A 20,176-nucleotide genomic window follows, 5' to 3' on the forward strand; every position below is an offset into this window, starting at 1 on the left:
TAACATTGGTTTAAATGAGGTAACATCCATCGAGTACTACAATAGAACAATATAGTACTATTCCAAAGCCGGTTTTAAATTAGCAATTAAGCACCTAGAAGCCTAAATAACTTTTAACTTATACCAAACCATAGATAATGACGTTTCCTACCTTAGTGTTGTGACTACCACCATATCGAAACCGGTTATTATACAGACAGCACGGTTCGAGGTTAGTTAAAATATTTAATAACCCAGGTAACTTTATCAGTTAGGCTCGGTAACCTCTATTCTGTGTTGATTCTAAAAATTTGAATCATTTGTATAATACTACTATTACTTGAATTAAAGTCGGCCAATTAGTGACAAATATGTCCTCAATGCACAGGAAGAATTTAACGAATTAATAAGAGCACCTTATTTATCTGTATTTTTACTACTCATAAATGGAAAAAGTCCTCAATAAGGGTATTAATCCCTTTTAAAAAGTTTACCCAGTAGATTACGAACGGTTTGATACTATTGCATTGCTCAAGACAGCTCGTTATTGACTAGATTCGAACTAGTTTCTCCAAAGTCGTTCGACTTACTACAGTAAGGCGTTCTACTTTCGTAGAACAAAATAACCAATTAGCACTCTAGAAATGCTAGCTAATGAAAATATTCTACTAAAGTAGAACGAAAAAAAGTAAAAACTAGTAGTTTTCCCCTTTCACGGTTGGTCCTGGAAACCTAATATTTACCACTTGTCAAGTTTTTAGGACCGCGCCGCAGGGGAGAAACTCGAGTTTATGGAGATACTTATTGTTTCGGTCGAGGAATTAAAAGAACATCTTAATAATTAGTAAGCTAGAAGAAGCCTACATGAAAATATGTTCCTTTGGAAAAATTTGAGCTAGCAAAGATACAAGTTGAGAAGAAAGAGTATAATTCTCCGAACTTCCAGTGCGTTAGTGCTTGCCTACAGAAACTCCTTTGAAATACTTAAACAAGGGTAAATATGGACTACAATACTGTTGATAAGGAAAACAAAGGCAACAGTATTCAAAGGGACCGATAATATAGCATACTGTAAAGAGAATTATAACTCTATCGACATTAACATAAATAATTTTAAAAACATATAAAGATACATTAATATTAAGACTAAAAATAATAGTATTAACAGTTATTAGATAGTAGTAGTGGAATAAAATAATATTTACAACAGTGACACTAAAATAGAAAGGATTTCTTCTATAACATTTTAACATTCAGAAATAAAAAGAGAATTGGTTTAACATTTTAAACTTAGCTCAAAGAGAAAGATTTATTTAAGTGCTAAAGATGTGAGACATAACATACGTAAACTAATCTTTTCGGTAATTGACTTACACATGTTTACCACTATCTTAGGCCGAGACGGCTTTGAATACTACAAATATTAACTTATTGAGTATAAGGAACTAAAAGCCGCAGTGCGGGGTGTCCTTACTGAAGACTGATTTCTCAAAGTTTACAATTTAGAGAGATTAGTTAAAATCGAAGTCTCAAATCAAAAACCTCTAACTTTTAGTTTTAATAAAATTGCTGAAAACCAAAACTACACTCTACAACCTTACCTTACAGTTTCGATAGAAGATTTATAAAAAAATTGTGGTCACCCTGGGCAACTATATGGGCAAGCTCTAATTGTAATAGTACTATGATATGTGTTGTGACATAATAAATAGTACTTGCTTCTCACTTAATGATACAATAATATATAAGTGTCTATAAAGTATACTAAATGAATAGTGTTGTTTGCTAGGAAATGACAAATCCAATACAATAAAGCCGAGTTGCTCAGATTCCCAAAAAAGACGCAGCTATCTGCCCACTTCATCCTACTAATGTGTCGCTTTATAAAGAAGCAAAGAAAAAGGAAGGGCACAAGGTCCGATTAAACTTTAATATTTTTAAGTCGCTAAGTTGGGATTGCATTAAGGGGATGCGGACCTAAAGGCAAAATTGAAAGCTTAAACCCAGTTTATAAAAGAGTAACTTTTTCTCAAAACAGAATTAAGTGCTCAAATTGCAAAGTCATTAGATAAACTGTGTGAAAAAGGTACGTCACCAAACTATATACTTAACCGATAAACGAGTATTTAAACTCCTTAAGACTTGCGGCCTTACGGGCGGAATTCCTTAGAAGGTTATATGCTGTTCGTAAAGTGAGGGCAAAATTCTTCTACTGGTAAACCGCAATTTCGTGTAAATTAGTTCCTTTAACCGTTGTGTAGTGTTAACATACTCCAATAAAAAGAGCTAGGCCTCAAGTTTACCAATAAGCAACTATTCAGCTGCATACTATCACCTTAATTATAAAAATAACTCTTAAATCTTAATGCCCTACAATAAATATGAAAAATTAATTGGGAACTAGCTGAAAATAGTTCTAAGCATTTACTTATAATTTATAACTTTATCAGGTCACCATGTATATCCTTGCATTTTAAGGGATTCGTCAAGGAGTTTGTAAAGCTGCCTTTGTCTCGATACCGACATGGCAGCCACTGTATCCACAATTTTACTAAAAGAGTATGCGCTGTAACCAGTGGCGATAAAAGAGCTATAATATACATTACTGGAAAAAAAAAAAAGTGAGCAATTGCTTGTGTCTAATAGACTAGCCTCTTACACAAAAGTTAGCATAAGCAACTGGCAATCGAAGCGGTCCATAACACCTCCATGCCCGGGAATTAGGTCTCCGAAGTCCTTAAAGTAGTGTCAATTTAGGCGAATATTGGTTACAAATAGAGTAACCTTCAAGCCAAAGGCACGCTTAAAACCACTGGCAAAAAATCCACCAAAAGGGGCGATCACAGAGCCGAATGCGGCCATAGCCAACCCATGAAGCTGGATAGGCCTCAAAGAAAAACTCTAAATTAATAATTTAGTATACTAAACTGCCAGACATAACGCAAAACTGACCAAACCACTAAACATAGGTAATGTAATTGTCCAAGGCACAAAAACGGGATGGGTGCTACATGTCAGTTTGTTAATAGTGGGTGTATAAAGCAATCCCTGTAAAATTAAGAAAACATATGTCTCTTGTGGTGTGTCAATAAAAGATTAAAACTTCAATGGGACAGATCATGTATTCAAAGCCAGAAAGAAAACGAGACATCTGTAAACATTGTAAAATTAATAATATATTAATAGCTTAAATAACAAAAAGCCGCAAGAATTAACTGCAAGCCCAAACAGCATTGTCGCGAGAAAAGCGCCTATAAACCCCTCCCAAGTTTTTTTAGGGGAAAGAGAAATCAGTGGTGTGCGGCCAAAAAAGAAACCACACAAATACGCGGAGCAGTCGTTACAAATTATCATAGAAACAGGCAGTAAAAACCATATAAGGCCTAAAAGGTAAAGTTAGAAAATAACACTTAATAACGGAGTAGTGCTCGCCTTCATATATATTACGCACTACGAAGAACGATGCAGAAACAAGTAATAAAAGAGTGACATAAGTCCAACCGAACTGACTAATTTGGAATCGATAGAACCCCTTCTTCAGCGTTAACACAAATACTATAAACCCTAAAAATCGTTGAGGTCAAAAAAAAAATTAATGCATATAATTTATAAATAATAGGCTGAATACAATATAAGCTGCTGAGCTGTATTAAAAAGGTGCCCAAAGTTGATGTTTTGGATTACTAAAGTACACGTATATTTGTATTATAGATGAAGCACAACTAAAAAAATGGTTTTATGTAATAGCCAGCGAGCGGCAACAACACTTTTCACTTTTTTAACTATATTCCTTAACATTAAACGAGGTATACTTTATTACTTGAAAAAACTTGCGAAGCAACGTACTTCTATATTTTACCAGAGGTTGTTGGAATAAATAGAATAATTCTTCAAAGGTATACGTTACGCACCTAATTTTGCCAAAGAAAAAAACTTAAGGAATAAACAGTTAAGCGGGGGTACATCCCTTTTGGTCTAATATCCTTGATTGACCCAAACTTGGACAAAAACGACAACAAAGCATCAACGTACCCTCCATTTTATACAAATGAACAAAAAGAAAGCTACTTTGGAAAAAGAAACTTCGCCTGTTACTGTGGTACCCATTTTGTATAGAAACACAACAGAAAGTAGATACTAATCTAGCTAGCTTGAATAGAAATTACAAATACTCGTAAAAACCAGTTAATGTAAAGCTTATAATAAAAAAAATTTAACTATTTTTCAAAAAGCTTATATAGAATTTTACGTTCCGGATTAACCTGACAAGTATAGTAAAAAGGATACAAAGTTGTGATGAGCGCTCAAATTCCCCAAAAGATGATCTCGATCGAAATAATAAAAATTGTCGAAGAAAGGAATAAACTTTAGCAAAAGACGCGTTATTTTTTGAGCATATATAAAGTAGTTGGCGCAGAACAAAAAATACCTGCAAATATAAAAATAAATAAATAGTATATGCTGATAAAAAAAAAGAGCTACGTGAAGTTAGAAAAATTACCAATTCAAAGAACGAAATAAAGGAAGTTTAGGAAAGGTTTGACTGACAAATTTCTTTTGAGTGCCGTCACGATGCCGTAGAAGAGAGGAATTTAAGAATGCAATAGTAATTATTTCTTTAAAACAAGCAAACTGAATTATGATCACCTGAGGTAAAAATTAACTATAATATATGTTTAGATATTTAACAAAACTTACAAGCATAATGACGTAGAAGTGTCCACTTAATATGACGCCAGAAAAACCGAGAATCATTACTAACGACCAGGACACTCTAGTCCACCAGCTTTTCCACTTGGTGTAGGAGGGTTGATTAACCAGTAGTTGAGAATTCTGTTATAATAATATATATAGAAGAAACTTTTTCATTAAATTAAGTACAGGCGAGGAGCTGGTTTTCTTTGAATTTTCTTTTAGAAAACCTCTTTCAATAGAATTTTTGGTTCCCGTAACAACTTTCATTGCCATAGATAAAGCTATATATAAAAAATATTGTCAGAAAAAGATCAAAAATTAGTCTACAAAAAATTAGTTATAAAACGTATATAGAGAGCAGCTCTGACAGATAAGAAAGAGTTGGTTAACTAGTTTTTTTTATTTTAAAATTATTACCAAGCAATGATAAACATAAATCAAAGACGAGAGCTGTACAATAGCCGGTTTTACGGCTAGCCTTTCCGGTCAAGCAACGAATAAACAAGTTGTTCTAATCCTTTCGACCCTCGCGACATTCCCCTCAACCTTCTTAAAACCCAGGATACGCAAATTAGAGGTGTTATAATTAGAGGTATAAACTGTTTTGATTAATTTTGATCACAACAGTACAAAAAAAGAAATAAATGAGAAAAAAATGTTTTTATTGCATAATTTTTGTCTTTCACAGTATAATTGTAGTATTTCAATTTTAAAATATAAAGGGACTGGCAGAAGCAGAACCAATTTATCAAATTATATCGCACTTCACCCGACAGGTTTTATTCCAAGCGAGTGCGTTATTTCAGGGTATACACGCACCTTTGGAGCGCGCCGTACTATTTACATGCCTAAAATTAATTAACTTATAACTTTAAAATTTACGTGACTTTTATTATTCCCTGCAAGTTTATTTTTGTCCTTTTATTAAAGCCCTAGTAACAAATAATTTAGCCAACACTACAAAAGGCCTATAAAAAATTTAATCTTAACAGTTTTATAAAATTTAACTGCTCAACTTATCCGGAAGGGATAACACGACCAATTATTTACATAACTGTGTTAAATGACTATTTTTTCGATTTATTAGCGAAGTTGGTGGTTCTGCTAACTCACAAATACTGTTTTTTTAGTTGTCTTTTGTGTTGTTATATTGTGTTTATATTTTTATAAGTATACAACAGGTGTGCTTTGTATAAAAATTTTAAATTTGTTATATTCCCATAGTTTATTGTATATTGTTGTGTTTGATATGATTATAATCATTAACTATTCTGTGAACATGTATTTCAGCTGTAAGAGCTAAAAACCCTAGTAGTGGGATTCTGCTTCTTGTTCAAGGAGGTGGAAATTTAAAAAAAGGGATAGAAGATAGTTAAAACCATATATAACGCTATCAATATATATAAGTGTAAAGGAAGGATAACCAGAAAAAACAATTTTTTATACGGCCATTACAGTTTAGTTACTTTAATATATCATTAGTTCGATAAAGGATAAAACTAACTTCTGTGCAAGTAAATGAGGCTGTCTAAAAGTTTTTATTAATAGGAAAAGCACATAACGGGATTTTTATACGAAATAATTATTTCATCGTTGAGTTATAAAAAAGACAGCATTCTCAGAGTAATCCTTAAGTAATATAATAACTTTTTTGCTTAATTGCCAGACTTTTCTAACACTAATATTTTATATTAGAACCGTCTATGCAATGTGCTGCTACTAAACAGCGATAATTAATTATTTGTTTCTTAAACACTCTTTTGATAAATATATTGCTCATAATAAAAACGACTTTCGAGTTCAGGAGTCCCCCTTTAAGGTGGAATTCATATCGGGATTATTTGGCTGACAGCAATGCTTAGAGGACCGCAAGAGTAGTATCTCCGGTCACTTTCCCCGGTACTGGTTTTTTAATTAATTTTAACACGTTAGGCAACAAAATTAATGAGCTTGCAGTGTTATTGAACTTATAAAGATTACACTGTGCATATGTGTTCAACCCTTCTTAAAAGGTACTTATAAATTAAGCGCTAGAAGATTTTATAAACTGAGCGTACTAAGACAGCGAAAAAAAGCCTTCCTTTATTGTTTATTTGCTCAACATTTTACGATTTAGGAGCAAATAGTTTCATTTAAATTTGCTTATACTTTTAACAAATTTTATCGTTATAGACACTCAAACTCTGTAGGCTACGTGAGAATAGGGTTTGATAAAATATACAATAATTAAATGCTCTTTTACGTTAAAATGGAAGCTCCACAAAAGTTAAAGAGCGTATATCATTAAAAACACTGTCAAGCTGTGGTAGGTACCCTTAAACTTTTTTAAATTTTTATACTATGAGAAGCTGCACTGCATTTGCTATATAAACCATTAGGTATACGCCGAAGATAGAGTATTAGCTGTATATGCTTTTATAACCTCTCACAGTGGTTGAAAAATTAACTAAAAAGCAAAGGGTATTATTCTGTAAAGCAATTTTAAAGTAACGGAATGTCTAAATTTTAAAAATAAAAAAAAAGCTAAATTTCTATTTTACTTAATATCTGGAATAATTTTTATGCCTAATTTATTAAATAAATTTATATCCTTTGTCCACTATCGACGACAACAATTCCACCTTTAACCTAATTGTAATTTTAGTAGCGGTTTTTACAGTATTAGATCAAATAATGGGGTTGTAGGCAAAGTGTTCCATTATTTTGGGTCTCCCGTGGTAATCCCACAACCGGTTGTTAATTGAAATGATATGACCTAGAGTTTTCTTCACTTTTGCGAGGGGTAGTTATCTAAAGACTGTTACCGCCCAACCCGTTTCCTTAATAAATGTTTTTAAAGAATTGGGTACCCTGCAAGCTTAAGCGAAACAAGTAGTACCCGAACCTTGTGGGAATGCTCACCAAACTACTTTTATGAATATGGTTGCCAGGTTTAAATCGAGTTGAGTTGAGGAACTTGTCAAACTGTGGAGTAACCTACTTGGTGATTAAACTAGGTTACTAATCAAACCAGCCTTATAAAAGTAAATTACAAATCCTGATCAACTCAAATAAGTTTAAAGTAAAACGAAAGATTAAGGTATCCTACCGAAGCAGAAATAATCCTGTTTAATTAAAAAACATCAGGAAAATATTTAAAATTTCAATGTGGTACCACTTTGGGAAAACGCTATGTTCCTTCTTCCACCTGCCTCCAAGATAAAAGACTTAATCGATACCTTTAAGTTTCTGATGCACAATTTGCTTAATTTATTCATTACTTTTGGAGATTCTCTTAAAGAAGATATATCTTCTGTTAAGCTTAGAGATTGAGTGTTTTAAAAACTATTTGGATAAAGCACTCATGCTGGGAATAGAACCAGTCTTTCGTTAGTCCATAGGTCTAGCTACTAATTATTTACAATTTTAACTGATTATCAAATATTGAATACTTTAAAAGACTAAAAATCTTTAAAAAAAAGAAGGCTTAATGGATATCTAGCCATTCAATATAATTTGAAGTTATACTAAATTTTAGAAAGGAATAAATTTAAGCTCAATACTTTTACGCCATTGCCTAGACTTGAGTGTAACGAAAAATCAGTTCCTCTCGCATCTTTCGTATACACGCCTAATCATAAGGTTTTAAACCTACGCATGATATCCGTTAAAATAACTTAAGTAAACACCTTAAAAAAGAACCGATGTTTTCTGAAGTACATGCAGATTATTAAAAAGGTATTTATTATAAGAAATCTTTTTAGCTTATTATATCTTTGCTTTATTTGAAAAGCATGTAAGGGACCTCAATCACCTAACCTAAATCGCAAGCTTACAGATCTGCGACGTAAATCTCGTTTGGCATTTGGGGAGAGAGCTTAGGCTCTAGATTTCCATATGACTTTTTGACTTAATATGTCAAGACTTTACTAGCGTGGAATGAAGAAAGAACTTTCTCTTCTTCTGAAAGCGATTTCTGCCAGAGGATAAAATCGACTTGTTATAAAAATTATGACTTTTTACAGTTCTTATCGATCCTAACAACTATTGGGAGCTACCACTGCCACACTATCGTATTTCTAACATGTGCCACTTTTTACTATCCTCTTGCTTAATTCACTTGTAATAAAACCACTAGCAGTGCCATAGATGTTTCGATGTTTTTGGCTTTATATGTGTTCACTTACAATTAAACACTAATGTTTTTACTTACTCTTCGGTTCCCAGTGCTGGTGTATAAATCAACTTTAATGGAAACCGCTCTGAATTGCGCCAAGACGTCCGCTTTAGAGTGGGCGACCTTTTAAATAGCCATTATATTAAGACTACAAACCTTTCATAAAGTTGAACCATTATACGACCCCTTTCAGGTATGTGAAAAAATTAATAATGTTGCCTGCGTGTTAGCTCTACCCAAAACTATGAATAACCATAATGTACTTTATTAAAATCTATACAGAAAACTAAGTTAAACTTTTTTAAACAGTAGCGAACGAAAGCAACTATTTTTTTGTACAGCGGCGGTTCCGTACTCTATATTTATAGTATTCTTTTGAATAATTTCGAAAAACCTGAGCCAATCTATCAGGGATTATAAGTAAAAATAAATTAAACAGATATATAAAAATAAAATAGAATAAATAAGAAAAATTATATGAGTGAAGTTAAAAAATTATAAAAAAGGTTAAATACACGAAAGTAAAAATATAAAAAAATGAGAAAGAAAAGAATTTCAGAGTCCCCCCTTAATCTTTATTCAACAAATTTTAATATATATAATATGTACTAATAAAAATAAAATCTAGAGTTAAGATTTAGTAAGTTAAAATTATTCACTCTAGAAATATATAGCATATTTTTAAGTTGATGTAATTTTATAAAATATGTTAAGATTTTCAAAATAGTTTTAGTCAGTAAGATATTAAATCCCTATTTTTTTATGAGAAATTTTTTGATGATAATATTTTAATTTTTCATTGGTTCTTTAAGGGTTTACCTTAATACAATCAGTCTAAATTTTTCTGTTTTCGGGGTGTCCTAATTTTAGTTAAACTTTAGTACATTTAGTTTTCTTTTTTTTGTTAAAACACGAATTGTATTCATGCTTGTGCCTCGTTGTTTGAAATGCTACCAAATAATTGGTTAAAAGTTTGGTACACTTCATGTCAGCTCATATTCCGGTAAAAGACTTCCCCTTTATAAGCTTGTGGCCCTTCAAATTTACTAGCACGCGCGGTCAGAAGGGTTTTTAGGTTTGCAAAAGCGACCTTTTTAATTAATTAAATTATTTAGGCAACACCTTAGAATAGACTTTTAGAAAGAAAGATTGACTTGTTACCGAAGATTGATCACCTAAATTTTTGAAGGAGCCTATTTATAAACAAGTAGTCCACTTTTTAAAGGTGAGCATTCGTATTAAACTTCATGATTGTTAAGCTAGGAAGTGCTAAAGTTTCTAAGCCTATAATTCTAAACGCTACGAGTATTATATATTTTTTCTATGAGGATGATGTTACTTTCTTTCGGTTTATCATTTAAAATTTGTCTAAGAAGCTGAGTTTGAAAACGAACCCTTTATAACAAAAAATAAGAGCACTAAATATTTTTAAAGTACGCAAACTCTGGCAGGTACAACTGAAGAACGCAAAGATGCGTTTATTCTCTCTATGATGGAGTTACTCTTGTTCTTTGCAAATAGTTCTGTATTGTCCTACACTGTGTTTAGTTCTTATCTCCTTAGTCTAACAGATAACTTTCGTCTTGCACAAATCTTTTAAAGAAAAGTTCTTATATTTAAAAGTGTTTTTTCTTACGTTGCAGGGTCTACTTTTGAGTTAATAACATTAAACCGTAAGCTGAAGTACATATGTTAATTGCAACACGGATAACATCAAATTGCTTTACTCTTCACTCTTTAGCCGCTTATTATTATAATATTCAACAAGGAAACCAAAAATTTAATATTTTTTTTTAATGAAATTAATTTTTTGAAGACGCTTGAACACAACTGTATTTTACCAAGTCAAAACGAGTATTATCGGATGCCAAGCAGGTATTTAAAAAAACTTTATTAGACAGCTCCCGGGGCTGGAATATACATTGGAGTATAGCTTCTTGGATCAGAAACTTAATGCCTTTTTAAGTGTTTTTCGAACTACCACTTTTGGCAAGTTGGCAGTATTAACTGAAGTTAGAAATGTTTATATCTTATAAAAGCGATTTTTCTAATTAATATAATCCTTATCTTCTTTTCCGTTTTCCTCCTCCAACCCCTGGTTTTTATAAGTTAAAGTTTAATCTATAGACAAATGCTTATTAGTTTGATATGCTGTTTTCTTTAAGTGGTGAAAGAGCCAAATAGACTATTAACTACCTAACAGTTTTCAAAATTTTTTTATTAAAGTCCCGTAAGCTAAGAAAGCAACACTGTTTCTCTATTTTATCTTGTTCTCCTTTACTTGTTTTTGTCTTGTTTGGTCAACCGCTCTCTATTGATGTACCCTTTATATATTAAATACTTACGTGAAGCTTCGCCCAATATCTCCTGAAAAGAAGGATAATACTTTTCCGAGTGGGTAAATCAGGAATAATTATAGTGGTTGATAATAACTAAAAGAGTTATAGTAGAAATATAGTTTTTATAGGCTCCAGGTATTCATTACCTTCGCAAAATTTGTAAAGCCGCCAGCTATTACAAGCCAAAGTAAATTTACAATGCTTTGCTGCCTAAAAGTACTCGCTAAGTTTAAGCCCTTTAAAAATTTCACAAAATCTAACTGATTACAATAAACTGTCTTCACCAATTGATCTTCCATGTTATTCGAATTAAAAAGCGCTCCCAAAAGTTGATGCTAAAAAAACAATAGCAGTGAAACAACACCCAATTTTTTTAATGTGCTCTAACGTGCTTCAACAGTCACGCCTTCAGAGTAACTCAAGTTTGTGCTAAACGCTCGACTGATGCACCTAAAAAAGGCGTGGTATCTCAAGTTAATAACTTCTGTAATTAAGCATTTCCTAATTTTATTTTTCTAAAACAAGCTAAAAGTATATCATCGAAAAATTTAAAAGTCGTTGAATTTATTAATAGCAACAAAAAAATTTAGGTTTCTAAGAAAACCGTCTCTAATTTAAATGGTTTATAACTGTTATACAACATCGCAATCCAACTTGGTCTTTATTAATTTAGATTTTAAAAAACAAGAACTTATTAAACTAAAGTGCATCCTCTCCAGTCACCTTTTCTTAAAACCTATAAAAATAAAATCATAGGGAAAGGCGTAAACGATAAGCTAATTAAGAAAATTATACCATATTTCTTCCTCTCATAAAATAAGTCGGTTTTCGAACTTCCAAGGTTCACAATTTTTGGACAACCGTCCCTCTGTAACAATACATACGAAAGCAAGAAAAATAAAACGACTAGCTAATCTAATTGCAAAAAATATCTCACATCTTTCTCTTGAATAGTACATTCCTTACAATAATAGGCATCAGAAATCCCAGGGCCTCCACATATAACGCACCTTCCTTCATACAATAAATAATAAGTTATACAAAAGGCATAATAAAAAGTTATGGGAAAAAGAGCGTCGAAGTAAAACCTTGATAGGAACCGTAATTGCACTCGTCACAAATTCTAACTAAAGTGCAAGGCCTAACGTAGGAATCACATATAACACATTTTCCGTCGCACTTTTCACAAAGTCGACCGATCGCTTATTAAAGATATAATAAATACATAGAATAACTATTACATGCATTGAATAAGAATAAATAAAAAAGAAAAAACCAACTCCTGGCTGCTTTCTGCACATTATTAAATCTGGATGATGCTTTGCCATTTAAAAGTATATCTTACACAATGAGCTAAATGGTATAAAAGTGGTAATAGTGAAGGTAGGAAGGCGCACTCACGCACAGCACTATTGAAGTTTTTAGTTGAACGCTATAAGGTATGCAGCCCCATTAACTTTCCACATTGCAACACCTGCGCTTTTTTGCAGTGGAATGTCAACGGCTTGAACCGCAAGAAATATGAACTTCCGAAACGCTACAGCACCAAGTTGTAGCAGTTGCAGTGTTTAAGGCGATTCTAAAAGCTGGCGCACAACTATGCTTTTAACTACTTAAGGTACCGCGTAGCCTTATTAAGCTCGACATGGGTGTTGCCATTCTAATGCAATAAAAACACCTACCATGCCATCCCACCGCTCTTTCAACTCTGAGAATCTGTCTTTGTAAAGTTGCCACGAAAGCAGAAGTTATTTCTGCCTGCCGGTACCACCTCTAGTCCGCTGACCGCTATTGCTTTAAATGCACACTTACAGCGCAACTTGACCTCTATTTTCTGTTTATGGAACCATCAAGTCGAAAACCCAAACTCAAGCCATGGGCACCTTAATATACGCAAATTTATAAAAAGGTGAGCTTTCTATGTGCTTAATATAATAGTATTAAAAGACAATCATCTAGAGCTCTCATTGGGTCATATTCCCGTTCGAATGATATCCGTACCAGAAAAATTTCAAAGCTTTTTTTTAATATTTTTCTATATTTGACAGGTTCTCTTGGAAGCTAAAGTCAAAACTTATAACTGCGTGCTAAATAGCTGCTCATTTTATCCCGACGTTTAGCTTTAAAGGTGTAGTGCCCAGCCGTCCGGAGCCCTTATTGCTACTGTTAATGAGCGTGCGAAAGTGTGCTAAATATTGCAACCAACTGGGAAGCGGATGTAAGGAGTAATGCATACCTTTGAAATTCATTTCTCTATTTGTGTGTCCACTTTAGAATTTTAGTCTTTACTAGGTATACTTACGTTAGGTAAAGGTCTGCCCACCAGAGAATCTCTGGTGTTAGCGCAGGTTAATTTTTAAAACGCCCTTTTTCTTTTCCCCTTTTTCCCTCGTAACCGCTATATCTAAATCCTAATGAACCACGCTTGTGAGAGTAGGAAACAACACTATTGAAGAAAGGACATATTATAACTGAAAGCGACAAAGACAAGGCGCCGCTCGGGCCCTTTGGTAATGCTGATAAACGTATGAAGACAAGCACTGTCGGTTTTGTAGGTGTAGTTTATGCGCTTTTGCGTTGGTAGTCATATGGTTTCATCAACAGCAGCACCCTTTAGAAGTAAAAGGTTGCCTCCGGTGATGTTCTTCTAGCTCCTTCCATAATGGGTACCAGTGTTGTTGCCGAAGGCATTGAGTTCCAGACTAGACCTCAGAAAATATCTCTCAACCAATCGTTTGCATACGAGAAATTCTGTTTATATTCTTCCTAAGTCATTCTACGGTACAATGGCTACTGATATAATTTTCTTTATTAAAAATAACTTGTAGCATTAACTTTAAGGAAGCTAACGAGGACTGCTTTCAAACATAATTTACGCACTAATCGCACGCACTGGGCGACTACCTGGCCCACGTAGTCTTCGAGTCGTCCCTAATTGACTATGTCATTTAATTCGTTTCAGCGCTGCGCAGTCGAAGCTTTGCTCTTGTAGCAGGAATTCCATAAAGGAGTGACTTTTGTGCCTGTTTTATTCGTGCTATATACATACTTGGCATCCCTATCCTTACAAATTAACACACTTATTACATTTTTATCCGCCGGCACAGCAGTCTACGCATCGTCAAAAACTGATGCTAAAACGTCAACGCCTGCAGCGGCACTTGGAAATTTTTATTAGGTGATATCGATAATGGTATATTAAGCTTTTCATCCTCAAAAATGCTAACTGCTCTCACTTGTTACTTTTAAAGTCTCCAAGGTCCCATACAAAGATTAGGCAAAGTACGTCAAGTTCATTATCACAACAAGCAGTTCTAATCACCACACGCTGGACACGTTTTTGCGAAGCCTACCGAAGTAATGCAAGCGCATAATTAGCTATAATACGCATAGACTTCTTGTGCTACAAACTGCGCTATGCGGTGTGTAGGGCCCCTTCTACGGGCTCTATTAGTCTTTTAACCGTTAGTGTACTGTTAACTGTGAAAGCACTGTTAGTACAGAATAACAAACTGCTAAGGCTGCTACTGATGCGCCGTACTCTGCGTGGAAAGACCTCTGCAATGGTCCACTATTATGAGACCGGAAATACCACGAGTTGAGCGGTAATTGCTGCTTTGGGACGGGTAGAGACTCATTTAAATAGCTGTTTAGCAGAAAAAGTTTTTTTTAAAACCTGGGTATAAATTGTCCACTTCATTTCACTAGAGCTATAAACTCTTTTTACCTTCATCTTTTCTATTGGAGTTAACTTTGATAAGTCCGCGCTCCTTCCACGTGGCACTTTCAAACCATGCGCCGTTAAATTTGGATACCTATTTACTCTTCCTGAAGGTATAAATATCCATCCTCTAACGAATGGAACTGTTCTCCTCCTTTTCTAGGTACATTTCTTAAAAAAAAAAATTAAAAACGTCAAAACCATAAATGGGTAAGATGATAATTTTTATTGCAGTCCATTGAAACCCCTAGTATATAGGGATGAACGTCTCAGAATAAACGTAAACAACGGAGAACGAAATATGTTATGGCAAGGCCTACCCCGGGATATGATATCCGTATAGTGTAGTTTTACAAGTTAGAAACTAAAGAAATATTTTAATGGCGGCTGCGAACCGATAGAAAAGTTTCACTAAAATAGTGAGAAAAACCAGAATTAAAGAAAATTAAAAAAGTTTTCTGCACGACGCGCCAACAAAAGAATTATATAAACTTAATTGAGAGTTACACAAACATTCTCGTTCCAAAAACTTGAGCTAATAATTAATTGCTCATAAGCTTACTGACAACGAACAAGCATTGGTGTCGAGTGTTATAAAAGCCTTTTTATTAGTTTCCGTTGCCCCTGTAAGAGGTTTTAAGTTAAGCATTCAAATAGATTATTCTTAATATTATAACTGCGTAAGCTAGGTTCAAAAATTGGAAGTTAAGAAGGCGAGATTAAACGCGTAAATATCATAGACTAAAAAAAAGTCAAGCCAGCTAGCAACAAACCCATGACCGGGTGTAAAAGGGGTCGCCGCCGTTAACCCCTAAGGTTTCGATGGTAAGTTTCCATCCCGGTTAGATAAATTTGCGTATTAACCTGTTAATCACCTTCTCACACCTTGTACAATTAAACAGCAATTAAAATGTAATCCCATTGGGATGAAGGAACAAAGCAGCCCGATGTTAAATGTCCAAACAGTAAATTTAGTTGGGGCTTGCAAACACTGGCTATTACAACTTAAGACACTGTGGAGCCTTGTCCCTCGTCCTTGTTTTTGTACCGTTCTATTATCTTGGCATTATTGTGTACAAGTACAACATTCTTAGTTCGCAATAGTACTGCGAAATTTGCCCCAGAACTCCCTCAGAACACGTATAATTAATTCCTCGAAAGTAAAAATTTTCTACTTATAGCAGGGCATAAATAAAGGCCTTGTTATCCATTGCGGACGTTATTAATTTAATATACTACGAAAGATGCGTCGGGATAAATATTGTAAATAAAAAGGTATGTGTGTAACATACTATTTTTCTTTAGGGTTTACAACACCCCATCTTAATAAGAGCAATGTTACCTCCAGTTTCGCTACAAAAGCCACTATGGGAATTATACCCAAAAGGGATAATATATCTTAATAAGATTTATTTGGTTTACGTTAAATGTATTAAGGTGCGATCAATATCACCTGACTGGCCAGAGGATCTTTTCTTTTACTTCTATAGCCTGGACAGACTGTTTCTATACGATTACCTAATAACATAAAAAAACAGGGTAGGCCCAGCTTATATATTACATATAATATAAATAGCTTTTTACAGTTATAACTTACCTAGTTTTCGAGTTGAAAGGCCGACACTCTTTGTATTATCATGATATTTGCTTTAACATTTTCTATGCAGTACACTCTATGAAAAGAGGTAGCGATAGTTTAATATCTCCTGTTTACAAATAGCAATAATAATTTCTTTTAGCAATACTTAAGACGATGACGAGGGAAATAAAAGCAAGCAGAAAAACTATACTTAAATCACTTATACTAATTTTGTTTATTTACTTACCTAAAGCATATATAAATATATATATACACACATATTTTTTTTGAATCTACTTTAATTTTTTATTCTTTTTTTTCCATAAAACTCTTTATTCTATATATTATTTTTTATGGTCGTTACGGGTATGTCTTCCGCTAATACAGAACAACAGGAACTTATCGCCAATCTATTAACTGAGAACTCCGCTTTAAAAAAGGTATCAGAGATGCTTAAAGCGAAAGTGAATCACCCGGAAAGAACAAATAATTTTGAAAAAATTTTAAAAAGTTGGAAAGATTCACAAAAACCAAAAATTATTCTGGGCGCTACAAACGCTAACTCTTATTCCGCGTTACAAACTTTAGACAAGGCTTGGACTTTTGAAAAAGATACGTTAGAAGACAGTGAAATGAAAGAGATCCCCTTTAGTAGTAATAGTAATGCATAAGATAGTAATAGAAATAAAATAATAGTAAATTCTTTAAAGATAATAATATATATAGTAATAACATAAGAAATAATATTAATAAAAAAACAATGATATCAGTAATATTTATTATAATAACTCTGAAGCTAGTAGCAATTATTAGTAATAGTAACAAAAGTTGTAGCGATAACAAAGCTAATAAACGTTGAAAGTAGCAGTATCATTGACGATAAAGACACTAATAATTATAATAACCATGAAAAATGCAGAATCCCTTCTATGACAATACGCCACAAAAATTTTTGGAGTAGGGTGTCCCAGTTAATAAGAAATAATATTGAGATTTTTATTGCGAAGAATTGGAGACATGAGGTGAGGGCCTTTGCATCTTCCGAAAAGGACTTTAGAAGATTAACCCCTCTTCTGGATTCAGAATTGGTTGAACAATATACATATCGGCTTCCGTCCGAGAAAGAGCTTAAAGTGGTCTTTCGTGGCTTCTTTGTGGAAATGGAAGTAAAAGACATATAAGAAGACTTAGAAAAACAGGTTTTTCAACCGCCTAAGGTTATAACAATGCGGAATTATATTCACGTTAGAACTTCGTGTTATCCTTAGTTTTAGTTAAAGTACACAAAAGCGAAAGTACTATTTTTAATGTTAAAAATATTGGATTTATATCCATCTCCGTCGAACCTTTCAAAAAGAATGACAGAATAGAACTATGTTTTCGCTGCCAGTTTTATGACCACACCGACAAATACTGTACTTCTCAGTACCGATGCCTTAAATGCGGTGAAAATCATAACTCTAATACGCGCCAAATGCAAGGGGTGAACCACCCTGCTAGTTATCGAGTTTACCTTTATTACCCTAAAAGTGCACCTCTTAGAAAAAACCTGAATGCCAATCTGTCACTTCAACCAAATCAAACCTACGCTCAGGCGACAGCAGACAAAGATGCTTTCCACTAACTTAGATGAGATAATAAAACAAATTGTTTACTCTTTAACGGAAGTCATCCGCACCCAAATCTCTAGATCGATAAGCAACTTATTTTCTAAAATACAAATTTTAAAATACTTTTCTGGAGCTTTACCGAGGTCTGAGACAGAAGACAAAAAACTACAAGAATTATTTGAAAGAATGGATATTGACCTTGCGCTATTATCTGAAACTCATCTAAAGAATGGTAATAGGTTTTGCATCTCAAATTACACAACTTATCGAAAAGACCGATGCCATATGGGGGAGGAGGTGTAGCCATTCTTATAAAGATCATAGACATTTTTGAAATATCTTGAGCTACAGAGGATAAGATTTGCTGGTATACATACTAAACTTGAAAATTTTATATACTTATAAGCCTCCAAATAAGAATCTGAATTTAAAAGTTTGCGTAAGTTGTTTGACGATGCCCATTCAGTCATTGTTAACGGAGACTTAAAATGTAAACATCCACCAAGGAACAGTGGAGTCGATAATTCTTACGATAAAATACTAAATTCGTGAGCAAAAGGGAATGATGTGTTATCTTAGTCCTTGTAAACCTCCATAACACGCAGCTCGGTGCATGTACTGGCTGTGGCCTTTTTAGAAAACGTACGTGTAGCTTATACATGTTAAAACCCTCTACGTATTGTGATCTGACCATTGCCCATCCCTGCTGGAAGTTGAGCTAATTTTTTGGACACAACTGAGAAATTTGAAAAAAAATTACTGATTGGAATCTTTTTAAAAAATCTGTAAGCGACATTTTACCTTCCTTCTCTTGTCCGTCATGTTATTCCGGAGTTAACAGAGCTATTTTCGTCTTTAAAAGACTCTTTTTTCAAATCTTTAAAGTAGGCAACCAACTTTAAATTCTTTGAAAACTTTAAGCTTAATATTCCTTTTCACATAAAAGAACTTAAGGTCTGAAAAACGCCGCTAAAGAGACAATTCATAATTAGGTGGGCCCTAACTATAAATTGGTCTTAAAAAGATTATTAGTAAGCCTTGTTAAACGAGAGTTGTGTGCTTTTTTTCCCCTTGAAACCTAATACTGAAGATAAACTTCGATCCCTAATTCTTACCGAAAACACTTTAAAAAAAAAAGCGAATGCAATCAAGAAAAAGGTCCAAAGTTACTATAGTTAAGAAGTGGGGAAGTTATCTACGCAAACTTCAAAAAAGGCAACTTCTTTGCTGTAATAGTGGGCAACGGACAATGTACAACATTATTATCGACGGACAGGGAACACGAAGCACTCATGCGAAAGCAACTTACACTTTTTTTCCGTTGTAGGGGTCCACTACTCACTTTGAATGTCATTACGAATATAAATGAGATACAACCTATAATCGACAGACTTGGACACCAGGAAGAGCTTGGGTCCTGATAAAATTTCAGATAAAACGCATAAAATCTTTCTTTACCTCAAACAAGTACCTTACAGAGCTCATTAACTCAACTGTTACCCATGGTTATTTTCCTTTAAGAGAGAAGCAAGCTGACTTGTTTTTATATCGAAAACATTTCGTCCAAGCAACTACGCGAAAGGTTATCGCCCAATTAGCCTACTTACCTGCTTAGAAAAAGTTGCAGAAGCTGTGCTTCTTTTAATTGCGACAATATGCTGATGATGAAAAACCTTATTCCAGTTTATTAGTTTGGTTTTCGAAGAAGCCCCTCTAACACTTAAAAAATCGTAAGGCTTGTGGAACACCACTAATGCCCCTCTTTTACAAGGGATTACTGTTATTTAAGGAAAGACTAGTCATGCCTCAGCAACCTCTCATTGTTCTTGTAAGAACTATCGGATTTCAAACCACTTAACACTGGGGTCCCTCAGAGGACCTTAGAGCCTCCTATTTTATTCTCATTATTCATGTCTGACATACTCCCCCTACCACTCAAACTTCCTTGCGTTGTAGGCCGTTGAAACTGTTATTTACAGCAGCTCAAATTCTCCGCCTCCTGCCTTTAAATATATGCAATCCTGCCTTACCTTATTTGAAGATTGGTTAACAACGTGGAAAGTAACCGTTAATCCTTTAAGTAGCCACGCCATGCTT

At 33.8% G+C, this 20,176-nt stretch overlaps 2 protein-coding genes and 1 long non-coding RNA gene across 3 annotated transcripts; all 3 read right to left on the reverse strand.

Moving 5' to 3' along the window:
- Window positions 1–2,423: 2,423 nt before the first annotated feature.
- LOC135129343 (phosphatidate cytidylyltransferase 1-like) lies at window positions 2,424–5,155 on the reverse strand. Its single transcript, XM_064056490.1, has 12 exons — window positions 5,092–5,155; window positions 4,861–4,955; window positions 4,678–4,812; window positions 4,481–4,626; window positions 4,242–4,408; window positions 3,481–3,543; window positions 3,196–3,362; window positions 3,083–3,130; window positions 2,932–3,027; window positions 2,764–2,880; window positions 2,639–2,715; window positions 2,424–2,584 (listed from the first exon to the last, which is right to left on the reverse strand). Exons 2-12 carry the CDS (start codon window positions 4,945–4,947, stop codon window positions 2,431–2,433), a joined length of 1,257 nt encoding a protein of 418 aa, XP_063912560.1. The 5' UTR covers window positions 4,948–4,955; window positions 5,092–5,155; the 3' UTR covers window positions 2,424–2,430.
- Window positions 5,156–11,854: 6,699 nt separating this feature from the next.
- On the reverse strand, window positions 11,855–12,719 carry LOC135129340 (PHD finger-like domain-containing protein 5A). The gene is made up of 5 exons (XM_064056487.1): window positions 12,446–12,719; window positions 12,258–12,371; window positions 12,107–12,183; window positions 11,965–12,037; window positions 11,855–11,905 (listed from the first exon to the last, which is right to left on the reverse strand). Exons 1-5 carry the CDS (start codon window positions 12,495–12,497, stop codon window positions 11,889–11,891), a joined length of 333 nt encoding a protein of 110 aa, XP_063912557.1. The 5' UTR covers window positions 12,498–12,719; the 3' UTR covers window positions 11,855–11,888.
- A 3,623-nt stretch (window positions 12,720–16,342) lies between these two features.
- Window positions 16,343–17,442, reverse strand: LOC135129336 (uncharacterized). Its single transcript, XR_010280556.1, has 4 exons — window positions 17,375–17,442; window positions 17,033–17,115; window positions 16,488–16,596; window positions 16,343–16,408 (listed from the first exon to the last, which is right to left on the reverse strand). It is a non-coding gene; the product is annotated as an uncharacterized LOC135129336 (long non-coding RNA).
- Between the last annotated feature and the right edge of the window lie 2,734 nt (window positions 17,443–20,176).

The sequence above is a fragment of the Zophobas morio genome, unplaced genomic scaffold (genome assembly GCF_036711695.1).
Source record: "Zophobas morio isolate AGI-343-1 ecotype UQ-CSIRO unplaced genomic scaffold, CSIRO_AGI_Zmor_V1 ptg000015l, whole genome shotgun sequence".
Taxonomy (NCBI): domain Eukaryota; kingdom Metazoa; phylum Arthropoda; class Insecta; order Coleoptera; family Tenebrionidae; genus Zophobas; species Zophobas morio.

Bases quoted from the DNA above. Each gene is read 5' to 3' on its own strand.
- LOC135129343 (XM_064056490.1), bottom strand. From the start codon at position 4,947: ATGGCAATGAAAGTTGTTACGGGAACCAAAAATTCTATTGAAAGAGGT. The intron at 3,544-4,241 runs GTTAATCCGGAA...AACGATTTTTAG, and splicing joins CTTTTTACTATACTTGTCAG to GGTTTATAGTATTTGTGTTA. The intron at 3,131-3,195 runs GTTAATTCTTGC...CAATGTTTACAG, and splicing joins CAATGCTGTTTGGGCTTGCA to ATGTCTCGTTTTCTTTCTGG.
- LOC135129340 (XM_064056487.1), bottom strand. From the start codon at position 12,497: ATGGCAAAGCATCATCCAGATTTAATAATGTGCAGAAAGCAGCCAGGA. The intron at 12,184-12,257 runs GTTTTACTTCGA...TATTGTATGAAG, and splicing joins CAATTACGGTTCCTATCAAG to GAAGGTGCGTTATATGTGGA. The intron at 12,038-12,106 runs GTGAGATATTTT...GTATTGTTACAG, and splicing joins GTACTATTCAAGAGAAAGAT to AGGGACGGTTGTCCAAAAAT.